This window comes from Phycodurus eques, chromosome 17 (assembly GCF_024500275.1).
Source record: "Phycodurus eques isolate BA_2022a chromosome 17, UOR_Pequ_1.1, whole genome shotgun sequence".
Classification (NCBI taxonomy): Eukaryota; Metazoa; Chordata; class Actinopteri; order Syngnathiformes; family Syngnathidae; genus Phycodurus; species Phycodurus eques.
In genome coordinates, this window is record NC_084541.1 from 7,425,308 (window position 1) to 7,450,698 (window position 25,391).

Below are 25,391 nucleotides of genomic sequence, written 5' to 3' on the forward strand. Positions count from 1 at the left end.
GTGCCGCGGGCTTTATGCAGTAAATAGAAATATTTGTAACATCGGCATGTCTGTAAAACCTTCAGAGGAGAAAGAAGACAATGGCAAAGTGAAGGGATGCACTGACTTTATACATCACCATATTTCATATTTCGACAGACAGTGTTAATTCAGATTTAGTTCAATTCAATAAACAAATCAAAATGTTAATGTACATTCTTGAAGCATACATCAAGTTGTGCAGGATTTGTGCAATAATGTATACATGTCTGATAATTTATTACTATAGAACAGACCCCCCCGCTACCTAAAATTGCACAAGCCTCTTTTATTCTTTTTTTTTTTTCTTACTTGCATACCCATTCACTCACAATTCGCCTCTTCATTACTGCAAAAAAAAAAAAAAAAAACCTGTAAGAACGGCATCGAAATGTTTGTGTTCCTCTCTTTTACTGTACATACAGAGGCAAGTGGGGACACAAACTTTGAGATAAAAGCATCCCTACAATTGATATCAACCAGTGATTCAGTCCTGCAGTGAAATTTCAAATAGTGGAGTGTTTGTTGTTGGATACATACCAAGAATTTACAAGTGGGTGAGAGATTAAGTAGAATCTTTGTGCAAGAAGAGATATGAGGTGTGTCAGAAAAGTTCCAGGACTGGTGTTGCAAAATATCCTGTATCTTTAAAATCCAGACAACAGACTACAATTGTTTCCCCTTCGAAGTTATCCCCCTGGTGTCTAACACACTTTCCCAGCCTTCTCTGTTACACCTTCAAGCACCCCTGGAAGCATTCTTCCAGGATTCTCCAAAGCTCCACCATCATAGCCATGTTGTGGTTTTCCACGCTTGATTATCTCCTTGAGCTCGGGAAAAAGGAAAAAAATCACACCGAGCCAGGTCGGGCAAGCGGGGAGGTTGCTCCAACACGGCGATGTTCTTCTCGGCCAGGAACTGTGGGATGCTCAGGGCATTGTGAGCAGGTACCTTGTTATTGTACATTGAAGATGCGCTGGCTGATCATTTGGCCGCATTTTAAGGGAAAATTCATTGGTTGTAGTATGGGTTTCAAATATGTGTATCTTTTATGACACCAGTCCTGGAATTGCTCTGACAGGTGCTTGTAGTTTTTTTTTAAAATTATTTTTAAAAAATCTGCTAAACTACCAGTAACTTAACTCGTTATGTTACGAGGTGCAGTTCAAATCTAATGAGCCCAATTGAATACAACCTACTGGGGCTTGAAGCCCAGTCATTTTAGGCTCTCTGAGGGGAGGCCCACTGTGACGCACTTTTGAAAACCTCTGGTCTACAGTAAAGTTTTGAGTAGGAACGGCTCTCAAGATTCACAATCTCCTATTGGTTTGAATGTGCTACTGAATGTGAGTAGAACAGCAGATCATACAGTGTCCACATTAATTCAATGTCACGTTAGCATCAGCAAGTTCGGAGGTTTATTAATGTCTTAGCAGCAGGTTTGAATGTAAAGTAACAAAGACATACACACTTGAAGACCACCAATGAAGGAAACAAAGTTTGCATTTTTTTTTTTTTTTATCAGTCACAGTTTGTGCTGTCTCTTGTTGTTGTGTTGCTCATAACATGGTGGAAGAAAAAAAAAGAAGTCCCTGGCGTGCTTCATAAAAGTGATGGAGAGCAAACATATCGGACATCCACATGTAAGTATTGTAGCTCCCACGTCAATGATAAAACGATGTATTGCAATGACAGGTTTAATTTCAGTTCAATTCAATAATCACCAGTCTTCTTTAGTGCTCTTTCATCTAACTGTATGACATGGCACTTATGTTAAAAGAGTGACAGGAAAACAACATTCACATCATAAAGTACAGTAGCGCATCTATTCTCGTTTGAATAATTGGAAGGCTGCAGAAGGACACAGCACATTGTCACTACATTCCTCATGGGGGTAACCCAATACTCGTGAATTGGAAAGTATCTTTTGGAGTTTACCAAGAAAGGAAGACTGGTTGAATTTATATATATATATATATATATAAATATATATATATATATATAAAATCAAGCTGCAATGATGATAAAATGGAACACGACATTTCAACATTTACAGAATGGCTCCAGCTGTCGCTGCAGAGTGGATCACTTCTTTTCAGGAATTTATGCATGTCGTGTCAAAATGGTAATAAATTGATTTTTCACATTTACATATGTTCTAGTGTTCTCGTACATGTAAAAGAAATGAACACATAGCCAACAACCAGTATGTCTGTTAATCTCACAGAACTCTGTGCTCGCCAACAAAACTTTCTTGATTTACACATGTTGATAATACATACATTTAACACACTTCTCACAAACACACTGACCACTCAATCCGCTAGATGGTCTTATTTGGGCTGTGGGCCAATATAGGCAACATAGGAATATAAAAATACAAGCATATTTTAAGTATTTCCTGTTCCTCTTCCCTGGTAAAAGTGGCTCATACAACTAGATATTGGTGTACTTATATAGGCTATGTAAAACATTAGTGACTTCTAATTTGCATATTTTCCTTTAAATGTAATGTTTTTATTTGACTTAAGTGGATTAATACAAATGTTTTACTTTTACCCATTACACTTCAGTGTACTGTTTTATTAGCGCACAGAGTTTATTGATATACATACAAAGTTAGGTATATACATTTCATGACTTAGAACAGATTTGCATTTGAAGTCGCTGTTGGTATGTGACAATCTGGACTTTAAAATAAAAGACACAACAGTACAGAGAGCATTTCTCTCACTTCAGGTGTTTACAATTCTTCAGACGCCATGTTAAATTCAGTGGGAAAATGAATTATAAGGGTATAGAACAAACAAAGGTGGGGCGGGGGAGTAAAGGGCCACTTACTCATCATAACAGATGAAGGAGGAGTCTCTTATAACTGTGGATGGAAGACAACCCTACTTAGTGAATTATGATTGCAAAATGTTTCCTTGCACTAAATTATTGCAATTTCCCCAAATGATTTCAAGAACATAACAAAAAAGTCAAACAAGGGCACTAGGAGACTATTAAATTTCATGCAGTGTTCAGATTTTGTGTACAAAGGCATTATGACAAATAGTGTCACTGTGAGCATTTCATTGTAAGCTCCATTTTTTTTTTTTTACATGGATCAAAAAATAATTTATATTTAACGACATCCCCCCAAAAAGCTAGGTGTGTAACACCAGCATTCCATTATGATAACATGATCTATGATTACCATGTGGTGGGAATACATGTCTTCAAGATTTTGTATGTTTTAAGTATCTAAGGTGCAAGACTGGGGTAATCGTGTGTGGATGAGAAATCATATCAAATCATCACATTTGCAACTACTTCATATTTAATTTGCTTTTGTCTCTCAGTACAAGAGAGAATAACTTCCCAAAAAGTACATTGCTTCAAATGTTTTTAATTATTGTGAACATTTCTTTCACCTCTTTTCAGGTGTGTCTAGACAGACAGAGAGACAGACATGGTATAATCGTTCACTGAAACATAGAAAGATGAATCCGAGAGATGGAACGACGACAATCCCCACACACAGGTAGCCCAATGCAAGCGCATCAGCAACAGCACTGCTTTAGGTAAAGGGGAGCTTGGCTGAGAGATGAGTTACAATAGTCTTGTCGTTGGGTGGTAATCTCATTGTTTTCCCGTTCTGTGACTGAGGCTCCGCAAACATGCTTCCCATTCATACAACCAACACTTGTCAGTGAATAAAACAAAAACATAAGCCGGCTCTTCATTTGCTCTTTCCAGATGTGCTGGAGCCCCCCGCCCCACCCTCCAGCTTGTCAGCAATTTCTGATGTGTCTAACTTGTCGGAGCCGTCCCCTTTCTCTGATCTCTCCTTCTCAGATCTCTCCTCGCCGACTAGCTCCGATCTCTCTGACCTGGCGTCTGCATCGCCCTCAGACCTCTCCTTCCTCTCTGAACGGTCTGGGTCCATGCCTGATGTCCCGGGCTTGTCCCACTTGACCATGGCCTCATGCTCAGCTATACAGGTGGTGATGTTAGAAGTCCAAGCCTTCAGATCCTCCTGCAGAGACCGACAATACACAGCCATGATACAGTTTGTAGTCGCTCTGTTTTTTTTTGTGTGGTTTTCTTAAAAGCAGAATACAGTGGCCGACAAAAGCGACATCAAATGACTCACCCACTGTTTGTCATCAGGCATTTTTTACAGTACAGTGGAATTTCCAAAGAAAAAAAAAAAAAATTCCCTAAAGTTTGTCCAATTGTAATTCAACCAAAATTCTCAGGAGAAACGAGCTTAAAAAAAAAAACAACTCACAGGTATGGCATATCTTGTAAGACTTCAGCATATCTCAAGAGATTTGAGCATCTCATGAGGCTTCCGCTTAATGAGCACATAAAGGATTAACTCCAAAAGTGTATCCGCCCTCACAGAACAGTACCAGTCAGGCAAAGAGGAGTAATATAATGTAGACAACAGAACCTTTTGTGTTCGTACAATACCATAGTGCTAGGAGGAACAACATATAAAATGTGAGCAGCGTAATCGTAACCTGGCACTCGCCATCCACCTAACCAACTGGTCTCTTATGCAAATTAGCCATGGAGTTGGTTGTTTGGTAGAAGCATCTTTGTCCCGGCAGATTAGTACAATATGTTAAGGATGCTATAGGATGTTACTTAAAAAACAAAGAATATGTACAGTTAATAAGAGTGTTATGATGGCATGCGTTTGACTTGAACAGATTATTTAAACTTTATGAGAAAAAAAAAGTGTCATGAAATTTGAGTCCACCAGCATGACAGAATAGATTGCGATTGACTTGGAGCTATTCTGAAAATCTACATTCGTCAAAAATGCTGAATGTAAACATTCTCAAGTTTGTTAAAAAGTCTTATGCATGAATTTAAGTGCATCCTTATTTCGCACATTTATCTAATTATATATAAGGGCATTTTGGTACCCTTCCATTGAAAAAAGAAAAATGAAGTGATAATGCGAATGTAAATTCACAAATGAAAATCAGCCACAGCATTTACAGTATGTAACACTCCATGAAGCTTCTGCACCTGTCGACAGGATGTTTTTAGCTGTGTGATTTCAGTCATTTTTCTGTTGGAGGAACTGTTGACATGCTGCTGAGAAAAAGATAACTGACACTGCGATAGCATTTCTCTCCGGAATGCTTTGAAAGTCTCAAAGTTTCTTTGGACGCTGCACAGATTCAAGACACCCTGTGCCGGATGCAGCGAGGCAGCTTATTCTGAAGCAGAGGTTGGGGACTTGAGTCACATGACTGAGGATAGACTGAGTAAGGCATTTTTTGTCAGAACTTTATTTTCAATTTCTTTTGGATGGATGCGTCTAGTAGTATTAGCCTAGTAGCCTCTTTTATTTATTTATTTAGTTAGTTACTGCTAACCAATAAAATGAAATTAACAAAATAATGCTTCGGTCTACCACCTGATTGATCTGATTTGAAGATCCAGTGTACTTGAAGGTAAAGATCATTAAGCAATATAAATTCATCATTGGCTTTGCGCTTGTTTATGTAGATAGTTATTACTAATGTATTCATGTTTTAACTTTGCCTCAAAGATATATATTTATTGTATTTAGTTGACCTCAAATGTAGTGTATTACAATCTTGAAAAATAATCCTATTTTTTACCTTCCCATGCAACTCCATTTTGACACGACTTGCTAAATGCTCTTACCTCATCTTTTGCATGGAATACTAATAAGTTATTTCCATCGTTGACTCTGAGAGGGGAAAAAAAACAGTGACAGTCAGTTTCTCATGCTGTGGAAGGCTTTAGAGTAAAATATATTGAAAAAAGAGTCACTTGTTTTGAACATTTCTGGTTAACTATCTAAATAACATTGTACACAAAAAGACACAATCCTAATTTTGCAATTGATCTTACTGAAGAATGAAGACATTCTTCTTTTTCTTGTATCCCAAAGAAGGATCAAAAGAACAGTTGGAAAGGTCAACAGATGGCTCTCCATTGTATGTTGTGTTGTGGTTCCTGGCGTCCTTGTAGAAGGTCAGCTTGCCCTCTTTCAGCACACAGTAGACATTCACCCAGGATTTGCTGGAAACGCAATCAGAAAACACAGGTCAGAGACCAAAATAATAATAAATAAAAAAAAAACTTTTTCCAGCAAAGAACTACCCATTCACATAATTAATATTCACTAACGGTTGGTCAGCGTATGAATGATTATTGACTATATTTGAGTGGTTTGAACGTGGCTAAAATACTGTACTGTCAATGTCTGTCAGGTTGCTCATCCTCATGCAGTACAGTGCAGTTCCCTTTGAAAATAAATTATATCTCAGCCATATAATATACAGTTCATCCATTTTATTTTGTTTGCCTCAGGTAACCATTAACATTGGCCTAATTAAAGCAAGTTACGTAGCTCATGAAACTAGTGTTGTTGTTTTTTTGCTTTTCGTAGTGGAGCGTAATTGTCTTCTAACAATGAAGAAGCAGACAAAACGTAGAGGTCTTTTATTTTGACGGCAATTTTTTTTAAAACTGGACAGTCAGGGTTCTATTTTCGTGACAGAAAAAAAAAATCTGCTAAATCTAAAATCTGCGCCGAGGCAGGTTAGACCCTGTATTGATCATTTCGTGGACCAGCGCACCCCCGTCTTTGCTGCTGTGGGCGTGATCACAGCCGACTTCAATACTGTCCAATCAAAGGGGCTCCTCTCATTCCCTTTAAATGCAGTTAGTCGCGCACTGAGTCTTTAACATGGCGGAAGAAGAAACAGATTGGCTAGAGACCCAAAGTACATTTATAAGGAACTCCAAGCAGACCCTGACGAGCGGATAATGATAAGTTGGCTTGGGAGGAGATCACAGATCTGCGCTGTGAAGCTGGTCCTTGGAAACTGCCCCCCACAGAATCTGTCTGCCTGTACCCCAATCAAATTTACCAAAATCACATTGGACCAGTTGTGCCAAGATTTAGATGTGGTCTGCGCGGGGGAAAGTTTAGCCCAACTTTCATCAACAAACTGTCACTGTGCCGGGCGCATTTCCAAGGGTACACCCTCACTGCGCCCAAATGCCTAGCTTGGCACAGGCTCGTCTGCCACATTGACAGACACATGCGGCGAGCCTTTGCTTGCACGAAAATAAGGATATGGCAGTCTTTGCGCCCCCGTTTTTTTTGGAGCGCCTTCATTCATGTCAGTGGTTATCCAGCGCAATTGTGATGTGCACTTAGTTAGCAAGCTATGCCTACACCCCAATAATTCATCAAAATACATTATACATAGTCCGCTGGCGTGGCTGCTTGAGAGTGCCTTGTTGTCCGCTGTGAGTGCAGACACATCACTGAGGAGAAAGGTGGATGTGTGAGGAGGGGGAAATTTCAGTCAAAATGTCAGTCTTGACGGTGGCACAGTGGAAGACTGGTTACCACATCTGCCTCACAGTTCTGAGGACCTGGGTTCAAATCCGGCCTCGCCTGTGTGGAGTTTGCATGTTCGCCCCATGCCTGTGGGGGTTTTCTCCGGGTAGTCCGGTTTCCTCCCACATCCCCTAAACATGCATGGTAGGTTAATTGAAGACTCTAAATTGTCCATAGGTATGAATGTGAGTGCGAATGGTTGTTTGTTTATAAGTGCCCTGCGATTGGCTGGCGACCAGTTCAGGGTGTACCCTGGCTTCGGCCCGCAGTTAGCTGGGCGGTGTAGAAAATGGATGGATGGAAAATGTCAGTCTTGAGAGTCAGCATATGGACCAGGGTTTTGCGTTGGTGTGGCCGCTTTAGAGTGCCTCGTTATAGAAAAGCCACTCCACGCCCCGTTGGGATATATTCCAGTCACCCGAGGCTTTAAGCCGACATACTGTATTTTCGCGGCTAGAAAATATAGTTCGGTGTAGGCATATGAAAGATGCTAGACAAAGTAGGGTTCTCTTTCACCTTGTCGTAGTTGTACGGCTGTGGTTTCAGCGCATTCAGCGGACACAACGGCTTGATTTTTGCACTATTTTCAGTTGTCATTGTATTAGCGTGGCGATTTTTTTCAATCATTCAAATTGGAAAAATATAATACACCTGAGAGTTCCTCGCTTTTAGCCTTGCCACAATACAGTGTCATTTGGATAGCTGCAGCTTATACCTGGTGGGGCTCCTCTGCTGAGCTTCAAGATCAGAGCTGGTGGCCTTTTTGCGATATAGGAATCCCTCATTGTGTGCTGTGTGTAACGGTGGCTGGGGTGTTGTCGGGGCACCAGTGGCTGGAGCTGATCGAGAGCGGCGAGTTTCTTCAGGCTCTTTTGGACGGGGCCTCCTCCTCGGTTTGGGTCGATCTCGAGCACGAGGTCGACCATCAAAACGTGTCACTGGAGCTGAGAGGCTGCTTGGAGGCCGATACGGCTCTCCTCTGGCCTGATGAATCAGATTTGAGAAAATGACGCACATGCATGCACCATTCTGGTTCACTGTGAGAGATAACTTACATGTGCTGCTTCTCTCTCCTGGACCTGTTCTACAATCTCCGCCATAGTAGATCTCTTTTCCCTGCATTGATAGAGGACAAGATAAATCACCCATGAAGAGTGAACAGTGAAAGGCCTTTTCAAATCTGAAATGCAAATGCAAAACCATCAAGATTTCCTTGAAAACCTGAAAATGGTAGTCTCTGAAAGTGTAGGGCTTTAGTATGGTGTTCAGGCTAGGCATGTGCAGTGTCAGTGCTTCACAACAAGAATGCCGAACCAGAACGCTGTTGTTGCATATTTGGTGCTAAAGAGGATGACAAATAACAAAGTTGGGTTTTCTGTTCTCAATGAATTTTCAAATAATCCATTCACAAAATACAAAAATATATCTAAATCTTAAATGATAGCTGTCCTGAGACAAATTGTAATGAAATGACGAAATGATGAAATGATATTGCTCAGTGACTGTTTTGTTTGTCAATGTCTTTATGTCTCAAAGTGTTCTCTGTCAATTGACTGTCTGTTTTCGTACTAGAGCGGCTCCAACTACCGGAGACAAATTCCTTGTGTGTTTTTTGGACATACTTAGCAAATGAAGAGGATTCTGATTCTGAAATGTATATAATTTAAATATTATTTAAAATACCAAATATCTCTTGAGCACTCTCTTTTTTCTCATCCCTCCCTCTTGATTATCAAGTTATATATCAAATATAACAGACAAAATAAGTTTTAAATCTGCTTTTGTTTGTTATGACCTTGTGGTTACGGCTTCAAATGAAATACATAATTTCATAAAAAGTGTACCATTGGTGGTTGAGCTGGACAAATCAAATTACTGCTGTATCGTTTATTATCTGTTTTTCTTTATGATCTGTTATTAAAAAATATTGATGTCTAAATTGTCCTCCAATTATGGAATGACCTTACTTCTTTATCACTTCGTACTGTAATTTCCCGTGTATAATACACTCTTGTGTATACCCCCAAAATTGACTCCAAAAATCAGGAAAACCCTTCTTCCTATGTACAGTACAATGTGCATTTATGACTTTCTATCCATTAACACGTACACTGTATATTTAAATGCAATAAATGTTAGTGGTCATCCCCTCCTAATTTCCATCCATCCATTTTCCATACCACCTATCCTCCCTCGGGTTGCGGGCGTGCTGGAGCCTATCCCAGCTGACTCAAGGTACAAGGTACTTTTAATGTCAATTCTTCAATATGCGTAACACATACAGAGGATTGAAATTATGGTATTTAATGGCCCGGGCTGGTACAAAAGACAGTACAAATAATAACATCAATATAAAAGCTAAATAAACTATAGTATATACAGTATAAAAAGTATTAATTGAATGTGCAAATATCAAAGGTCAGGTGACATGTGCAACATAGTCAAGGTCAGAGAACCAAGGCAAATAAGACATTTATAAATTAGATGACAAAATCCCAATGCTACTAAAGTGGCTGGTGCGACCACGAGTCTGGTGTGAGCATATGCGTGTGTGTGTATGTGCGTGTGTGTATGTGCGTGTATTGTGTGTGTGCATCTACATGTTTGCGGGGCGTCAGAGTTCAGGTGGGCAGAGGACAGAATAGTTAGAGGGTGCAGAGCGGGCAGAGCGGGCTTCCTGACAGCCTGATGAATAAAACTGTATCTGAGTTGGCTTGTCCTGACCCGCAGACTCCGCAGTCTTCTGCCTGATGGCAGCAGACTGAAGAGGCTGTGTGACAGATGAGTGACATCCCCTGCTATGCGGAGGGCTTTGCGGGTGAGGCGGGTGCTGTAAATGTCCTGCAGGAAGGGAAGAGAGGTTCAGATGATCTTCTGAGCTGCCCTCACTATGCGATGGAGAGTCTTGCGGCAGGATGCGGTGCAGGCTCTGTACCACACAGTGATGCAGTTGGTCAAGATGCTCTCTATGGTCCCTCTGGAGAACGAGCACATGACGGGGGTCGGGGCTCTGGCTCTTCTCAGCTTACGCAGGAAGTCGAGACGCTGGTGCGCTTTCTTGGCCAGTGATGCGGTGTTGCTGGTCCAAGAGAGGTCCTTGTGCACTCCCAGGAACATGGTGCTGCGCACACACCTGCAGGATGTCCATGTTCATGGGAGCGTGCTGGGAGTGCGCGCTCCTGAAGTCCACAACAATCTCCTTGGTTTTTTCTACGTTCAGGGAGAGATTGTTGTCCATGCACCACCCGGCCAGGCGGCTCACCTCACTCCTGTAGTCTGTCTCATCCCCATTGCTGATGAGACCCACCCCAGTTGTGTCATCTGCAAACTTGATGAAGAGGTTGGAACTGTATGTCGGTGTGCAGTCATAGTTCAGCAGGGTGAAGAGGAGGAAGCTCAACACACAACCTTGAGGGGCCCCTGTGTTCAGAGTAATGGTGCTGGATGTGTTGCTGCCGACCTGTACTGCCTGCGGTCTCCCTGTGAGAAAGTCCAGCAGCCAGTTGCACATCGAAGTGTTGAGCCCCAGCTGGTCCAGTTTTTACGTTGTAGATCAATTGTTAAGGGATGATCTCTGGCTGAGAGGCGAGGTACACCCTGAACTGGTCGCCAGCCAATCATAGGGCACATATAAACAAACATTTGCACTCACATTCACACCTATGAGCAATTTAGAGTCTTCAATTTACCTACCATGCATGTTTTTGGGATGTGGGAGGAAACCGGAAAGCCCAAAGAAAACCCACGGAGGCACGGGGAGAACATGCAAACGCCACACAGGAGAGGCCGGATTTGAACCGAGTCCTCACAACTGTGAGGTTGATGTGCTAACCAGTCGGCCACCCTTTCCTAATTTGCTTTTCTAAATAAGTTGGATCAGTTTTATTATTAATACTGTTTACTTGTTCTTTAGTAATGTATGTATTACTATGGTGTACACTGCTACCTAGCGGCTGGAGGGACAGGCCTTCCCACACATGTGAATATTCCCAACTTGTGTGTGTGTGAAAACTGCGTAACGTTTGTCTAAAAAATAAATGCGCACGCACACTGATCCACAAACGCACCCTCAACAATTCAGAAACAGAATTGTATATTTACAAATGATAAGTCATGATGAATGCACAAACAACATTAAAAACATGTAAATTGCAGATATATTTGTGTATCTGAAAAACATGTGTAAATCATGGATATATTTGTGTAAATAATTTTGAGACAAACCTCTCTCCCTAGTTCCTTGCTTTGCAAAGACGTTCTGCTGTTTCCACAATATCATTTTAAACCAAATTATTTTAGACTTTACACATGTTCCAAATGACCTACCTTGTGGGCTATTCCAATGGCTCTTTTTAGCATTATGAAGAGTGGATGTAATAAACTTATATGTATTGCCCTAAACCTCTGTGCAGTAATTTAGGTAAAGTAAAACTAAGTAACAGAAAACAGTGTGGAGTGACGTTTCAAAAAAGTGACTTACTTTGACATAACAGAGATGCTTCTAGATACTTCAGTGCATATGCATTTTATGAGAGACTTCCAGCAGAATTTGTCATGTATTATCACACCAAGGAATTAGATGTAATGCATCCTTTCTAAAACAACCCCTTCCATCTGCACCCGTGCTTGATCAATGTTATTTTGCTACCGAATACCATAAGTTTTGTATTGGTCAAATTTAATGAGTTTATTTGTGTCAAACCAGTTTTTGATCTTGATGAATTCTGAATATTATCAGTTTCTGTAAATTTTCACCTGCATTAAATATGTTTCTCTTCACATAAGATGAATTTGAGTAATTGTGATGAATTGCATAGGTCCTTGATGTATATGATAAATAATTTGAGACCCAGCACCAACCCTTGTGGCACCTCACAAACAATGTCCAAGCATGTTAATTGATATACACCCATTTTTACAAATTACTACCCCTTTCTCAAGTGACTCTTCACTCACTCTAGTGCAAGTACTCTAATTCCGTATTCTAATTTACTGATTAATATTGAATGCCTTACTGTATCAAATGCTTTCTTTAGATCAATGAATACTCCAACAAAATATTGAATCTGTGCCATTTGTGTTTTTTTCTATCAATTCAATAAGGGCTTGTGCTGTTGATCGGTTGCTTCTAAATCCATATTGGTTATTGGTGAGTAAGTATTGCTTTTCTATGAAATCATCAAACCTGATAGAGAAAACGTTTTACAGAATTTTTGCTGCCTGTGGGAGAAGAGAAACAGTCTGTAATTTGTTAAGAAACAATGTTTGAATGTTTAAATTAAAACATACAAAACAAAAAAAAGAACATTGATTTGCTAACAAATGTGGTACAGTAAAAATGTAAAGGGAGCTGAAGTGTTGTGCTAAAACAGTATGTTGACAGTGACATCCAATGCTCCTATAATGAGTGACATACAATACAGTATTACAAATATTTTTTGGGGATAAGACCCAGAAAGACAAGTAGTATAGATTAAAGGTGCCATGCCATCAGAATCAACATTTCCCACTGTTTATGCATAACATAGGTCAAAAATAATCTATGAAATGGTTTAAATTTGACATCTATGCCGTTTGTTGATCGTATGCAAGAGCCAATGAAAGTCAAAAGGCATTGAAAACGAGCGGAACTGAATTAGGTGCCGAAAATAAGGTGTCGTTGTGATATTAGATATGCCACTCATTGTTCAAGTACCCACCCAATCAACTCAAATTTGCATAGCTACAGCCAATGGTCGTCACTCACAACGTCTTAAAACAATGGATGATAAAATGATCGTCGCTGTTTGTGTGCACCTTGAACATTTTTGATAACTCCTGCTACCCAAAACCAGGATGGTATGAAAAAAGAGCAGGCCTGGAGAATGGATAGCGAGGAAATTAGTTTATTTGGTCAGCCTACTTGTTTACAGCTGTCTTTTTTACTTTGCTGTAAACCAAGCTAGCAATAGCATTCATAACATGATACACACTCGTTCTGTCTCTGTCTTGCTCACATGCATACTGTATTAAGAAATATAATTGATGATAGATGGCGAGAAATAGCCTGCAGCCTATAGCATTAGCAGGCAGCAAGCACTCTCTATTAAGAAATATAATTGACGATAGACAGTGAGATATAGGTACAACCAGGGAGAGAAAAGTATATTTACATTAGACTTTACACCGATCTGATCGGCTTGATCGGTATCGGCCGATAATTAGCAATTTATGCTGATCGGCGGATCGGCTTTAATGTCATAATTTGCCGATCCAATCAATGAGGTCATTGATCGGCTCCGCATAAGACATTTACTCCGCGTCGCCTTGTACTGTATATTTGAATCCAGAACCTAGTTTATTTTTAGCCTTGTCGCGTGTCTTTTGACGAGGTACTGTAAATATCTGACCACCATTAAAGTTATTTAAAAAAAAAAAAAAAAAAAACGTCGCCGCTGTGGCACAGACAACACGTCTGAGACAGACAGCTCGTAATGCCTGGATCAGACTACAAGACAAATTTGGTCTTTCACAATTGCACTATGTCAGACTACTGCAATAAAATCTTATATTCCGATACCACCACATCGCGTCTTTTATGATCACTGGGCTTTATCTTGTCAACTCGAACTTTTAATATGATACCGCTCGCAAGCAGGCAACGAAACGTTAGGTATCTTAGCAAGCAAATGCTAGGACTAACTATCATGCTCTAGTTTTGGTGTGTGTGAAGTAATTTAATTAAATAAAGTAATTTAATTACAGTAAGGTGTCACTGATGGTGTAGTGGTACACTCGCCTGACTTTGGTGCGGGCAGCGTGGGTTCAGTTCTCACTCAGTGATGGTGTGAATGTGAGTGCGAATGGTTGTCCGTGTCTATATGTGCCCTGGGACTGACTGGCGACCGGTTCAGGGTGTAGTCCGCCTTTCACACAAAGTCAGCTGGGATAGGCTCCAGCACCCCGTGACCGTAACCAGGATAAGCGGTGTTGAAAATGGATGGATGGATGGATATATACTATAGATATATATACTGTATATATAGATATGAAACTTTAAAGCAAAAAGTCAATCAATCATTTTCCCGTTTTGATAAGGGCGTTTTTGCCGTGTATATGCACCCGAACTGTCACCAGCGTGACCAGATCACTTACCCTGATCGTTTGTCAGAGCCATCTTTAACAGAGCCCTCCAGGTCACTCGAGTCCTGTCGTTGCAGCCTCTGCTTGCCACTCCCCTCCTGTTCACTGGACGACTGCCTTTCCAGGCGTCTCCGATACCGCTCCTGACGCACAATCATTGGAAGCTCGTTCAGCCTGGCTTGGATCTCCTGTTCGCTGGAAGTTTGTCTACCCAGTTTGTACTCCCGTTCTCGTCTCAGGTGGTCCATCTGAGGGTCTGAGCGGCTGCCCCGGGGATCCCTCTGGAGACGGCCGTGGAGGAGGTCCAGTCCTGACTCCGGCCCCATCATGTCTGCCATCGGGATATCACCATACTGTTCCCGCTGTACTCTACTGGCCTCGAGGAGGGGGTTTACAGGCTTGTGGATGTGATTGATCCCTGGTTGCATGAAGTCAGCTTTCAAGTGTTGCCAAGCATAAGCCATTTTTGGGTCCATGATGCCACCACTCGGTGCCAGGTAAACCGAACTACCAAGACTTCCACTGCTGTAATGATTTTGTGCGAGATAGCCTGAGCTACCCATTCCACCACTGCCGTGATAATTGTGAGCTAGATATCCTGAACTCCCCAAATTTGGCTGCGGAGCCAAATATCCTGAACTCCCTAAATTGGGCTGCTGTCCCAAATATCCTGAACTACCCATGTTTTGAGGTTGTGTCGAGTAAGCGGAACTTCCCATGTTATGTTGTGTCAAATATCCAGAACTTCCCATATTCTGCTGCTGAAGAAACCCAGGGGTTCCCATTACATTACTGCTTTGCTCCTGAGCCAGGTTACCTGAACTTCCTAACCTGCCACTGCCCGGATGGCTTTGCATCGCATAGCCAGAGCCACCCACACAACCCATAGACAGTCCAAAGTAACCAGAGCTCTCAGCGTTATCAGTTGTTTGATTGTTTATCCCCAGGTATGTAGAGGTGTCCTGTCCCCCACAGTGCGAATTCAGCACTGAAAAAGCAGAGTCATTTCCACCTCCGATGGCCTGGTGGTTCATCCCGAGATATGAGGGGCTCACCAACTTTCCACTACAGTGCTGCTCCAGCCCGTGATACCCTGATCCATTTATGACTGGATTGTAGCTGGCGAGCGATGAGGACAATCTCTGGGCTGCAGGGGGGGCAGCTGGTTCCACGCTGGTCTGTGAGTGTGTGGGATCTATGTGGGCGTGTACCATCTGCCTCATAAAGGATGGGTTTGAACTGAACGAGGGACCACTTGGAGTCAGACAAGATAACGGGAACATCCTTCGACTGGAGAGCGGCGTCTTTTTGTCTTCCTCTTTTTTCTTCTCAGCCTGAAAATGATTGAAATAACTAAGATCATGCTTACTAGGGAGGAGAACAGAACACAAAAGAAGGATATATGCAATGCAGTTATAGAAAATTATTAGGAATATTTGCTCATTCGTTTTTTGGCAGCCATAGAACAAAAAAAATATGGGGTGGAATGAGTAAGATCATGGTTCATGAGAGAGCTTTTAAGGCCATAATGATGCAAAGAGATGGTATAGACCAGTGGTTCTGAAACATTTTGCACCAAATACCAACTACAAAATACTTCAAGTACCACCATCATGACCAACATTAAAATATAGTAGCATATTTAATAGTTGTAAGCCACTGTAACATGTACAGTTTGAACATTAACACTGTGTTTAAATATTGGGAAACAACAACTATTAACTTAAATAATGAGTCAATTAAAATATACTAAATATAAAAGTTAAAGGTCCCCTTCCAGCAAAAAACAATTTTTTTCTACTGTTTTATGCATAACATAGGTTAAAATTAGTCTGTGACCTGGTTTAAGTATGACATCTATGCGGTTTGTCGGCTGAATGGAATAAAACAATGAACGGCATGGGGATGAACGGCGCAAACCGGTTACGTTGAAGTGATTGAATGGCACCTGCTTTCAAAATATCTTCCTCTCTTTTACTTCGCCCGGGTGACACGTCCCCTCCTCTGTGGGATTGTGACCGTGATCGAACAATCAAACGCTTGGTCAATTCTACTTCACGACGATAGTAAGACCCCACGTCATCGAATGAGCCAAATGCGATTTCGCTATGAAGGCTCAGAGATATCGCCAACAGCCAATCGGCCAATCAGAGCAAAGCTGTTTTCCATATTTACATTGAGAAGATGAGCGAAGAAAGCAAGCAAAGTTTATTTATTGTGATATTTATTTACATGTGATAAATCCGTCCATCTCAACTCCCAGGCAAACAAGACAAAATAGAACATCTTAAAAAAGGACATTATGGGCATTTTCAGTCCAGATTAATTTGCATACTCGATAAAAAGACATCAAAGATTATATATAAAAAATTGGATGTATGGGGACCTTTAAATAAATTTTTAAAAAAAACCTATAAAATTGTTTAAAACCAAACAGTTATTAAAGATTAAATTAAAATGTATGTAGCTTGAACGTTAATTACAATTGAACTGTGCTTGGTCAGTGATTTATTTATTATTTTTTTTTTGCATATTTGTAGAGCACACGTGTCAAACTCAAGGCCCGGTGGCCAGATCCGGCCCGCCACATCATTTTATGTGGCCCGCGAAAGCAAATCATTTGCTTGAAACGCCATGATTCTTGCGAATATCTGTGCAAAAAAATGTAAATTGTCATATGTAATAAATAATAAAGTTGTGATACTGCAACCATGTTTTTGTTACCAACACCCTTTTCACAGTACAGTAACTTGAATAATAGTATTACCCTTGATTTTGTATTTCAAAACTAATCATCCATTGATTTGTTGTGTATGTAATAATATAAGGTGATTCAACATTTATATTTCACAATCATAACGGCCCTCTGAGAGAAACCGTAACTGCCCGCGGCAAAAATGAGTTTTGAGTTCAGTTTGAGAATCACTGGTACAGATCCATGTCTGCTGAGCAACTACAATTCCCCAAGATTTTTTTTTTTCCTGTGGAATCAAACTGATTAAACATTTAGCTACAGTCAAGCTTACTGCGGAAAGCTGGCGGAGAGAGCTGAAGCGTTCTTTCCAGGTTACAGCAGCCTTGCGGAAGGCTTCATGGCGAAGGATGAGCTGCTCAACCTCATCAGTTTGGGCCTGGGTCTGTCCGCCCTCTGGCTGCTTGGAGGTGATCGGAGGTTCCTTGGCCTTCAGCCAGGCTTCTGCCCTTACTGTCTCCTGGGCAAACTGGAACCTCTCATGTTCTGAAGAAAACAGCCTCCCGTTAATCTGTTAACCATCACCTCACATTATAATGCATGTGGCACAGTAAATTTGCATTTGCGTGTCATATCATACTATGGTTCTACATATTGATTTCAGACCTGTGTCACATTAACCTGGAGGCTAATAAGGTTAATTTATTTAACATTACGTTGTGTCAATTGTAAGCAACTCACTGCGCTGTAGCCTCTCCTGGTGTTTGTCCCATTTCTCAACAAGATCATTCTGCTTGGCCAGAAGGCTGTCCAGCTTTTCTTTAATCTGCAACCATGACCCAAAAATATATTGATTGAGATCAGATGGAGTTCAAGAAGGACGTGTGTTGCTTGTGTAGATATCCTCATGTGCATGAATAATTTGGAATTTGAAGTAATTCATCGTTTGGTTCGCCTGACCTCCTGCGATGCAGGGTTGCCAGCAGCTATAAGGATTTTGCCGAGATCTGCACACTGCTGGATGGTTTTGCTGCGGCCATCTATTTTGGCTTTTAGCTCCTGGTGCTGTTTCATCATGACCTCCAATGCCGTCAAATCCCTGAGATAAGAAAGATGATGCATTATTTAGAATTACAGATAAGAAAAAGCATTACATACGAGTACTTGAGCAGTTTTTTCTCGTAATAGTTCATCCCAAATGTGTTTAATGGGAGTGAGGTCTTTCAAGGACAGTCAAATCCTTATCATACCATACCCTAGCCGACAATGCTTTGTGCACTAGGGAATGCACCACAAATTCTATGTTTTGTTATACTGAATAATTAAGATTTAGTGGCAACTAAAGAGTCTAGCAAACCCAACCCAGATTAATCGATTTTGAGATCAAGGGTGGTTTACATCTGGTTCATATTCTCTTATGCCGTCAGTTGATGAGGTTGTAAATTTGTTTGGTTCCTTTTTACGCTATGAAAATTCCAAGCCAAAAAATAAATAAATAAATGCACGTCCAACAGGAAAATGACTTGCTGTATGGATTAGTGGAATCGGTGCTAATAAACGCAGCATGGAGCAAAACTCATTTTTGGGATAGCTTGATAAAAATTCAAATTGACTGCACAATATATCAGTCTAAAGTAAAGCAGAAAAAAAGTCGAGTGAACCTATTTCCTTTCTATGATGAAAAAAAAAAAACCCTGCATTTATCAGACAACATGCTAACCTCATACAGTACAGTATATGCAGAACCAGAGACATGTCTGGTAAGTCATCATTATGTCGTCTTGGGTCAAACCAGAAATTTGCCAAGAGCGGTTTGAGGTCACCATAACTGAATTGTGCCAAATTCATTTGGAAAACACACCACCTTGGTCTCAGACCAATTTGTTTCATCTGGTCCTTACCCCAATTTAACTACTGGCTTCACAGTTGGTCATGTAGAATGGGCTATGACCGATGATCAGCCGAACATAGCAATTGATTTCAACTTGCTAAATATATGTATCAATTACATATATTTTTTTACAATTTCTATTTACTACATGTTTTGCATATTTGGGACGGATGGAAAACTCAAGTCAGTCTCTGACGCTTTGATTACATGATATTTAAACTGGAGGAGCGATATCATTGTAAATTAGGTCAAGATGACACTGCAGCCTCGCTCGACACTATAATAATAATATGCTCACAAGAAGAGTAAATTTTACCTGGGTTCGTCCCATCCAATCTGGCCCTTAATGCCTTCCATCCACATAAGATTTTCGCGCACCACTGAGAAGAATTGCACTTTGTCTGTCACTGAGGTGACCTGGACACGGCTGGCCACACAAGAGCTCAACAGCTCCTTCCAAGCGTCCATTACTTCGTGCTCTTTTGCCAGAATGGCCTCAGCCTTCTCGCCAGCATAAATAGTACGCAGCTGTGCAGCGTTCTCCTGCAGCTGTCGTACCTGAACCAAGATAGGATGCAATGACTCCATCATAGCTAGTAAGGTTGTTGATTAATACGGTAAAAGAACAGTCACAAGAATTGCACCCACCCCCCAAAAAACAATCTATATGATCATTTTGTATGTAATCGATTATTCCTGTATCATATAAAAGTACAACAACCCCCCCCCCAAAAAAAAAAACAAAGTAAATGACGTCACTGGTGGTTTTCAGAAGAGGTTATATCACTTGCCTGTGTAACTAACAGTTGAAGGGCATGCTCAAAAGAGTGCATAAGTCTCTGCAGGGTGGCTGGATTGGTGATGTTGGCTTGGCATGCCCTCACCTCTGGCAGCTGCTTTGTCTTTCCTGCGATCTGAGCCAAAACCTACAACACCAGACAGGGTCGTCATCACGAGCGCTTTGAAAATATGAGCGTTATGTTACAGCCAGACAAACACCCTTTAAAATGACACGCCTGAAACACAGGCCGTTATTAACTCGTAACACACCTCCTTGCAGTCGGTGAAGAACTTATGGAGCTGGTTGGATGCTGCCAGCATCTGTCTGCGGGTCTCCATCAGCTCCAGGAGGTCGGCCCAGGACTCGTTCAGTCCATCCTTCCACTCAGCAATGGTGGCTGCATCCGAATGACCACAGTCGATCATTTCATTCACCATTTTGTTTACCTGCTCCATCCGCTGCTGGCCAATGTTGTTTGTTTCTGAGGCAAATTTGGTGAACATTTCTTGAAGCATCTGGAAAAAATATGTAAATAATGTAATATGTGTATTTTAAAACATGTGATCTATGATGAAAACACAAGATAATCAATTAAGAACAATAAAAGCACTTGGCTATTATACTGTTTACACAAGATTAGTAATATTGACACATCCAGTGCAGTACCAAAGTCTCATTCTGCCATTAGATTTGTTGTTTTACCAATGCCATGATGCCCATATCTAATTAAAGTCTCTTAATTAGAATGTAATCACAATGTCATATGCATAACACTTGTAGCATGCAGTTGAATTTCTGTCTTTTATGTATGACAAAGTTTCAAAATTAACGAAAAAGTAGAAAAAGGAAAACTTTTGCAGACTACTGTATATACCAGTGGTACAGGTTTTTACATCCAGTCACGCTATAGGTTTTAATTGCTTGTGCTGGGACCACTAATAATAACACAGGTTATATTAAGATATCAACTCACAGTTTTTTACTTGTGTTTAGACACTATAAAAAGCATCCCACCGCACCACTCATCAGTCGCACTTCCTTTATCATTTCCCACATCCTGTCCTGTCCTCCCCTTTTCTGTCCTCTCTCATCTTGTTCTATTTGGGTAGTTATTCCATGTTCTCACACACACATCCACAAATAAGAACATGATTTGAGTGTTGTAATGTTACTTGTGGTCAAATATCTAACTATTGTCTAACTAATTTTCTGCTGTGGTTCGCATCCCTGTTGCACAGCAAAACTGTTACAGCACAAAAGGCATACAGATCCATCATTCTGCATGACAATGCAGCTGAACAGGACAGGTTAAAAATAATAATAATAATAAATATTATTATTGTAAGCCACTGTAACATTATGCACAGTTTGAACATTAACATTTTATTTAAATATAGGAAAATAAAAACAACAGTTTCTTCAATAATGATTCAATTTAAAATGTACAGCACATAAAAGTGGAACAGTACCTAAATATGTATTTAAAAGCAAAGTTGTTACAGACTAAATGCAAAAGTAGTTAACTCGAAAGTTAAATACAACTGAACTGTACTTACGCAGTGATTATTTCGCATACTACTAGGGGGAGCCTGCATACCACAAGTGGTACCAGTACCACACTTTGAGAATCACTGGGATATACTATAACTGGCTTAAAATGAACATTCCTGAGGTTGTGGGAACATAACCCACAACTATAAAACAACTTGTAATTAGTGAAGACCAATGCGTAAAACTGCAGTGATCTGAATTCTCACCGTAACATGCTCCAGGTCTTGGCCAAGATCGGTAGAGCTTGCTACAGTCTCTCGCTCAGTGATCCATTTCTCTAATTCCTCTACGTCCTTATTGAGCTGATAAAGCCAGTACTGCTGCTCCAGCTTGATTTTCCTGTGCTCCACCATGTCTTTCAGAGACACATACAGTCTGTCTATGTGGGACTGCTGCTTGGTGATTTGCTCACTGAGGAAAAAATAACAATACCAGATCACAAACTCACTTATTATAAGGTATTACAATTAGAAATGCACGGTTGGAGATGACCACAATGTGCCCGACCGAGCAGGTATCCAGCAATTGTTCAGGATGTTATACATACAACCCCAATTCCAATGAAGTTGGGATGTTGTGTTGAACATAAATAAAAACAGAATACAATGATTTGCAAATCATGTTCAACCTATATTTAATTGAATACACTACGTCCCAACTTCATTGGAATCGGGGTTGTACAATATAACGTACTGCACTTTTTCTTCGTAACTGTACAATTTCGTGTTCTATAAAATCCATCGATCCATTCTGCTTATCAAATTAAGGGATAGAGGCTCTATGAGAAGATAATTTGGGAATTTACTAACTGCCTCATCCTTAAAGTTATTCAACAAAGTTTTCAATTATGAAGTCAGCAATAGAGACCATTGATTTGATGGACTAATTAATTAGCTTTTTTCTTACATTACACATTGACTGTTCACAGTACTGTGACCAAATTGCACAATACAGTATAATGGAATCCAACACATCGATTCATTCATCCATTTTCCAAAACACTTATCCTAATTAGCCTCACAGGTGAGCTAGAGCCTATCCGAGCTGACTTTCACGCTCACATTCATGCATGGGTATAACACGCAAACTCCGCATAGGAAGGCCTGAGCCAAGATTCAAAGCCGGGACCGCTCGACTTTGAGGCGGACTGAATCCAACACTGTGTAACTCTGCCCATAGCCCTGCCCTTTGGTGCACATTACAACCACCTGCATCTCAAATAAAACTGTTAACTCGCATTTGCATTATTTTACAGACACCTACTGTAGATCCAAATTGAAGAATGAGATACCTAGATCTTAGATACCGTTGTTCATTTGAACATGATGCCAGTTAAACTGAACTGTGTTTCACAAAGAAAATCTTGACTATAATTCATGTGTATTCCACTGCTATACCGTTCTAGTTAAAACAAAAATAGATTTTTTTTTTTTATTTTTTTTTTTTCTAAAGCTATGAACTGAGCTTGATAGGTGAACAGCAAGTGAAATGATGAGTCATGTCACACCTCTCTGGGTGTCCGAGCTCTAGCAGCTGCTGGCATTGCTGGGACAGCATGCCCACAGTCTCTGCGTATGTTTCCACTGTTTGTTCCAGAGCCAGGTGAGTCTTCAACAGTTGCAGGGTGCTCGCCTCATCCTGAAAACGATCAGAAGTGAGTCTGTGTACTGGAGTAGTGGGTTTAAAAATGAACTGACTGCCAGCGTTGTCCGTACCGTGCCTTTTTCGTCATTGGCCTGCTGCAGCTTCTGACCTGACAACCAGGACTCCACTTTGGCTGCCTCACTGTAGTATTGTTGAGCCTGCAGTGCTGCATCCAGCATCACAGATCTCCTTTCCAGCTCCAATTGCAACACCTCCCACAGCTGCCGCACATGGCCAGCCCCTTCACGCACAAACTCCACTTCAGGAGTGCGCAGCGATGCGATAATTCCCGCCCTGTCTAGAACCTCCTCAACACGAGCCCGCCGCCCTGCCAACTCCCTCTGGAGAGTCTGAAAGACCGATCTCAGGTAAATCTCAGGAAGGGTTTAGGTCTACGTTTAGCTTAGAATTGACCTTTGTGATACTCACCTGTTTTTTTTTTACATGCTGCTGCACACTATGGAGATTACGTCCGTATTCTTTACATGACGCCTGGGGAAGCCTCTCTTGAATCCACAGCTATTAAATAATCAAACAAGATAATGCATTTAGTCAATGTGCACATGTGGGAATGGTAACAAATATTTAAAAATGAGAAGATGATGAGCTAACCATCTCGTCTTCCAGGTCTTGAGCGACTTGGTGCATCTCTTTGGAAGCCAGCAGGATGCGGCGTCTCTCCTTCAGGGGCTCAATGAGGCGAACGATGCGGGTCTCTGCCATGCCTGACTGCTCAGCACCCTCCTTGTCACCTGCCATCAGACCTCGCTGGGGAAGGCAAACTCCTTGCAAGCTACCCAGTTCCTCCACATCCTTGTAAATGTCCCCAAACTGAGACTCCATAGCCTATGCCAAAACGATACAGGAGAGTTGCAGCTAAAGTAAGGTAAATGTTCAACGGAATTGTTGCATATGTATGTAATGTAAAACGTACAAATAATGTATTGACTGAAGTTTTTCGCCCTTGAAAAACAATTGTCAACGGGGGTGGGGGTGGTGGAGAAAGATAGGGTTGGGGGGTGGAGGGTTAGGTGGCTATTTGTGTTTTGGAATGTGTCTTCTGCATGCGCCACAAACACGATATTGATTTTAGACTTTGTTCCAAATTGTTATGCAAATGATAACTTTTCTTTGATTTTGCTCAATAGTCCATGGGACAGTCAACACAATTTTCAAGTCATCAACTTTTAGAATATAATTTGAAGGATTTGAACAAACCTCCCAATGGAAACTGTATTTTTAATACAAAAAAAAAAAAAAAAATACACTGTTCCAAATTATTACAAACAACGCAGTTTAAAAACATCTCACAGGTTGTAAAGAACTCAAAAAGTCATTTGTTGAGTTACAGAATTAGCAGGTCATATTTAATGAAATAAAAACCTATTTCAATCCAAAACATCTTAACAGGTCAAGTTACATTGTAACATCATATTTGATAGCTTCTTCACAATTATTACATCCTTTTGGATGACTTTATGCTTGCATTTCTTTGCAGGATGTCAGAATAGCCTCCCAGAGTTGCTATTTGGATGCGACCTGCCTACCGCCTTGATAGATCTTTTACTTGAGGAGGCTCGGTAGGTCGTCAATCAGGATGTTGTCACAGGAGGATGGGGGCCACACCATGAGTTTATCTCCTTTTATGCCCATAGCAGCCAATGATGCAAAAGTATTCCTTTCAGCATGAGATTGTTCACTGATGTGTGCCGTGCAAGTCTGGATGGTCCATATGCATGGAGTAGTGGATAGTTGGTGGATAGCCACCATGTCCCAACAAGGCTGGGATGTCAGCAAGGAGTTAGCAGAGTCATGTTTTGGGTTGTAATCATGCAGCGAGAGCTTGTTGGTCCCTTTTAGGTCCCTAAAGGTGTGAAAATGGCCACTTTCTTCCAGAGTACAAAAAGAACAACCATGCTTCCTTAAACAAAATCATCTTCATGCATGACAAAGCACAAACTCATGCTGCAAGGAATACCTCTGCATTATTGGCTGTTATGGGCATAAAAGGAGAGAAACTCATTGTGTGGCCCACATCCTCCCCTGTCCTCAACCCTATGAAGAACCTTTGGCGCATCTATGAGGGTGGGAGGCAGTTGACATCAAAACAGCAGCTCTGGAATGCTATTCTGACATCTTGAAAAAAAAATTTCAAGCAAAATTCACATGTTCAAAGGATACACGAATTGTGAAGCAAGCTCCTAATGCTGCAAATTGAACATATAACTATTTTAAATTCTTTAACATCCTAAATTGCTTTGAAACGTTGTTGTGCATAATAATTTGGAAAAGTGCATTTTAA

General features: G+C 40.8%; 1 protein-coding gene across 1 annotated transcript in view; it reads right to left on the minus strand.

Annotated features, from left to right (window-relative positions):
* Positions 1-311: 311 nt before the first annotated feature.
* The window catches only part of sptbn4a (spectrin, beta, non-erythrocytic 4a), a 36,198-nt gene continuing 11,118 nt past the window's right edge, over positions 312-25,391 (minus strand). Inside the window, exons 3-19 of the mRNA XM_061703296.1 lie at positions 23,702-23,935; positions 23,519-23,608; positions 23,161-23,439; positions 22,953-23,083; positions 21,652-21,856; positions 20,164-20,409; positions 19,905-20,039; positions 19,430-19,671; positions 18,183-18,321; positions 17,964-18,048; positions 17,557-17,768; positions 14,543-15,864; positions 8,464-8,524; positions 8,124-8,392; positions 5,905-6,075; positions 5,695-5,740; positions 312-4,039 (exon numbers count right to left, since the gene is read on the minus strand). Coding sequence (XP_061559280.1) covers positions 3,743-4,039; positions 5,695-5,740; positions 5,905-6,075; positions 8,124-8,392; positions 8,464-8,524; positions 14,543-15,864; positions 17,557-17,768; positions 17,964-18,048; positions 18,183-18,321; positions 19,430-19,671; positions 19,905-20,039; positions 20,164-20,409; positions 21,652-21,856; positions 22,953-23,083; positions 23,161-23,439; positions 23,519-23,608; positions 23,702-23,935 — 4,164 coding nt within the window. The 3' untranslated portion in view covers positions 312-3,742. The remainder of the gene's footprint in view (positions 4,040-5,694; positions 5,741-5,904; positions 6,076-8,123; positions 8,393-8,463; positions 8,525-14,542; positions 15,865-17,556; positions 17,769-17,963; positions 18,049-18,182; positions 18,322-19,429; positions 19,672-19,904; positions 20,040-20,163; positions 20,410-21,651; positions 21,857-22,952; positions 23,084-23,160; positions 23,440-23,518; positions 23,609-23,701; positions 23,936-25,391) is intronic.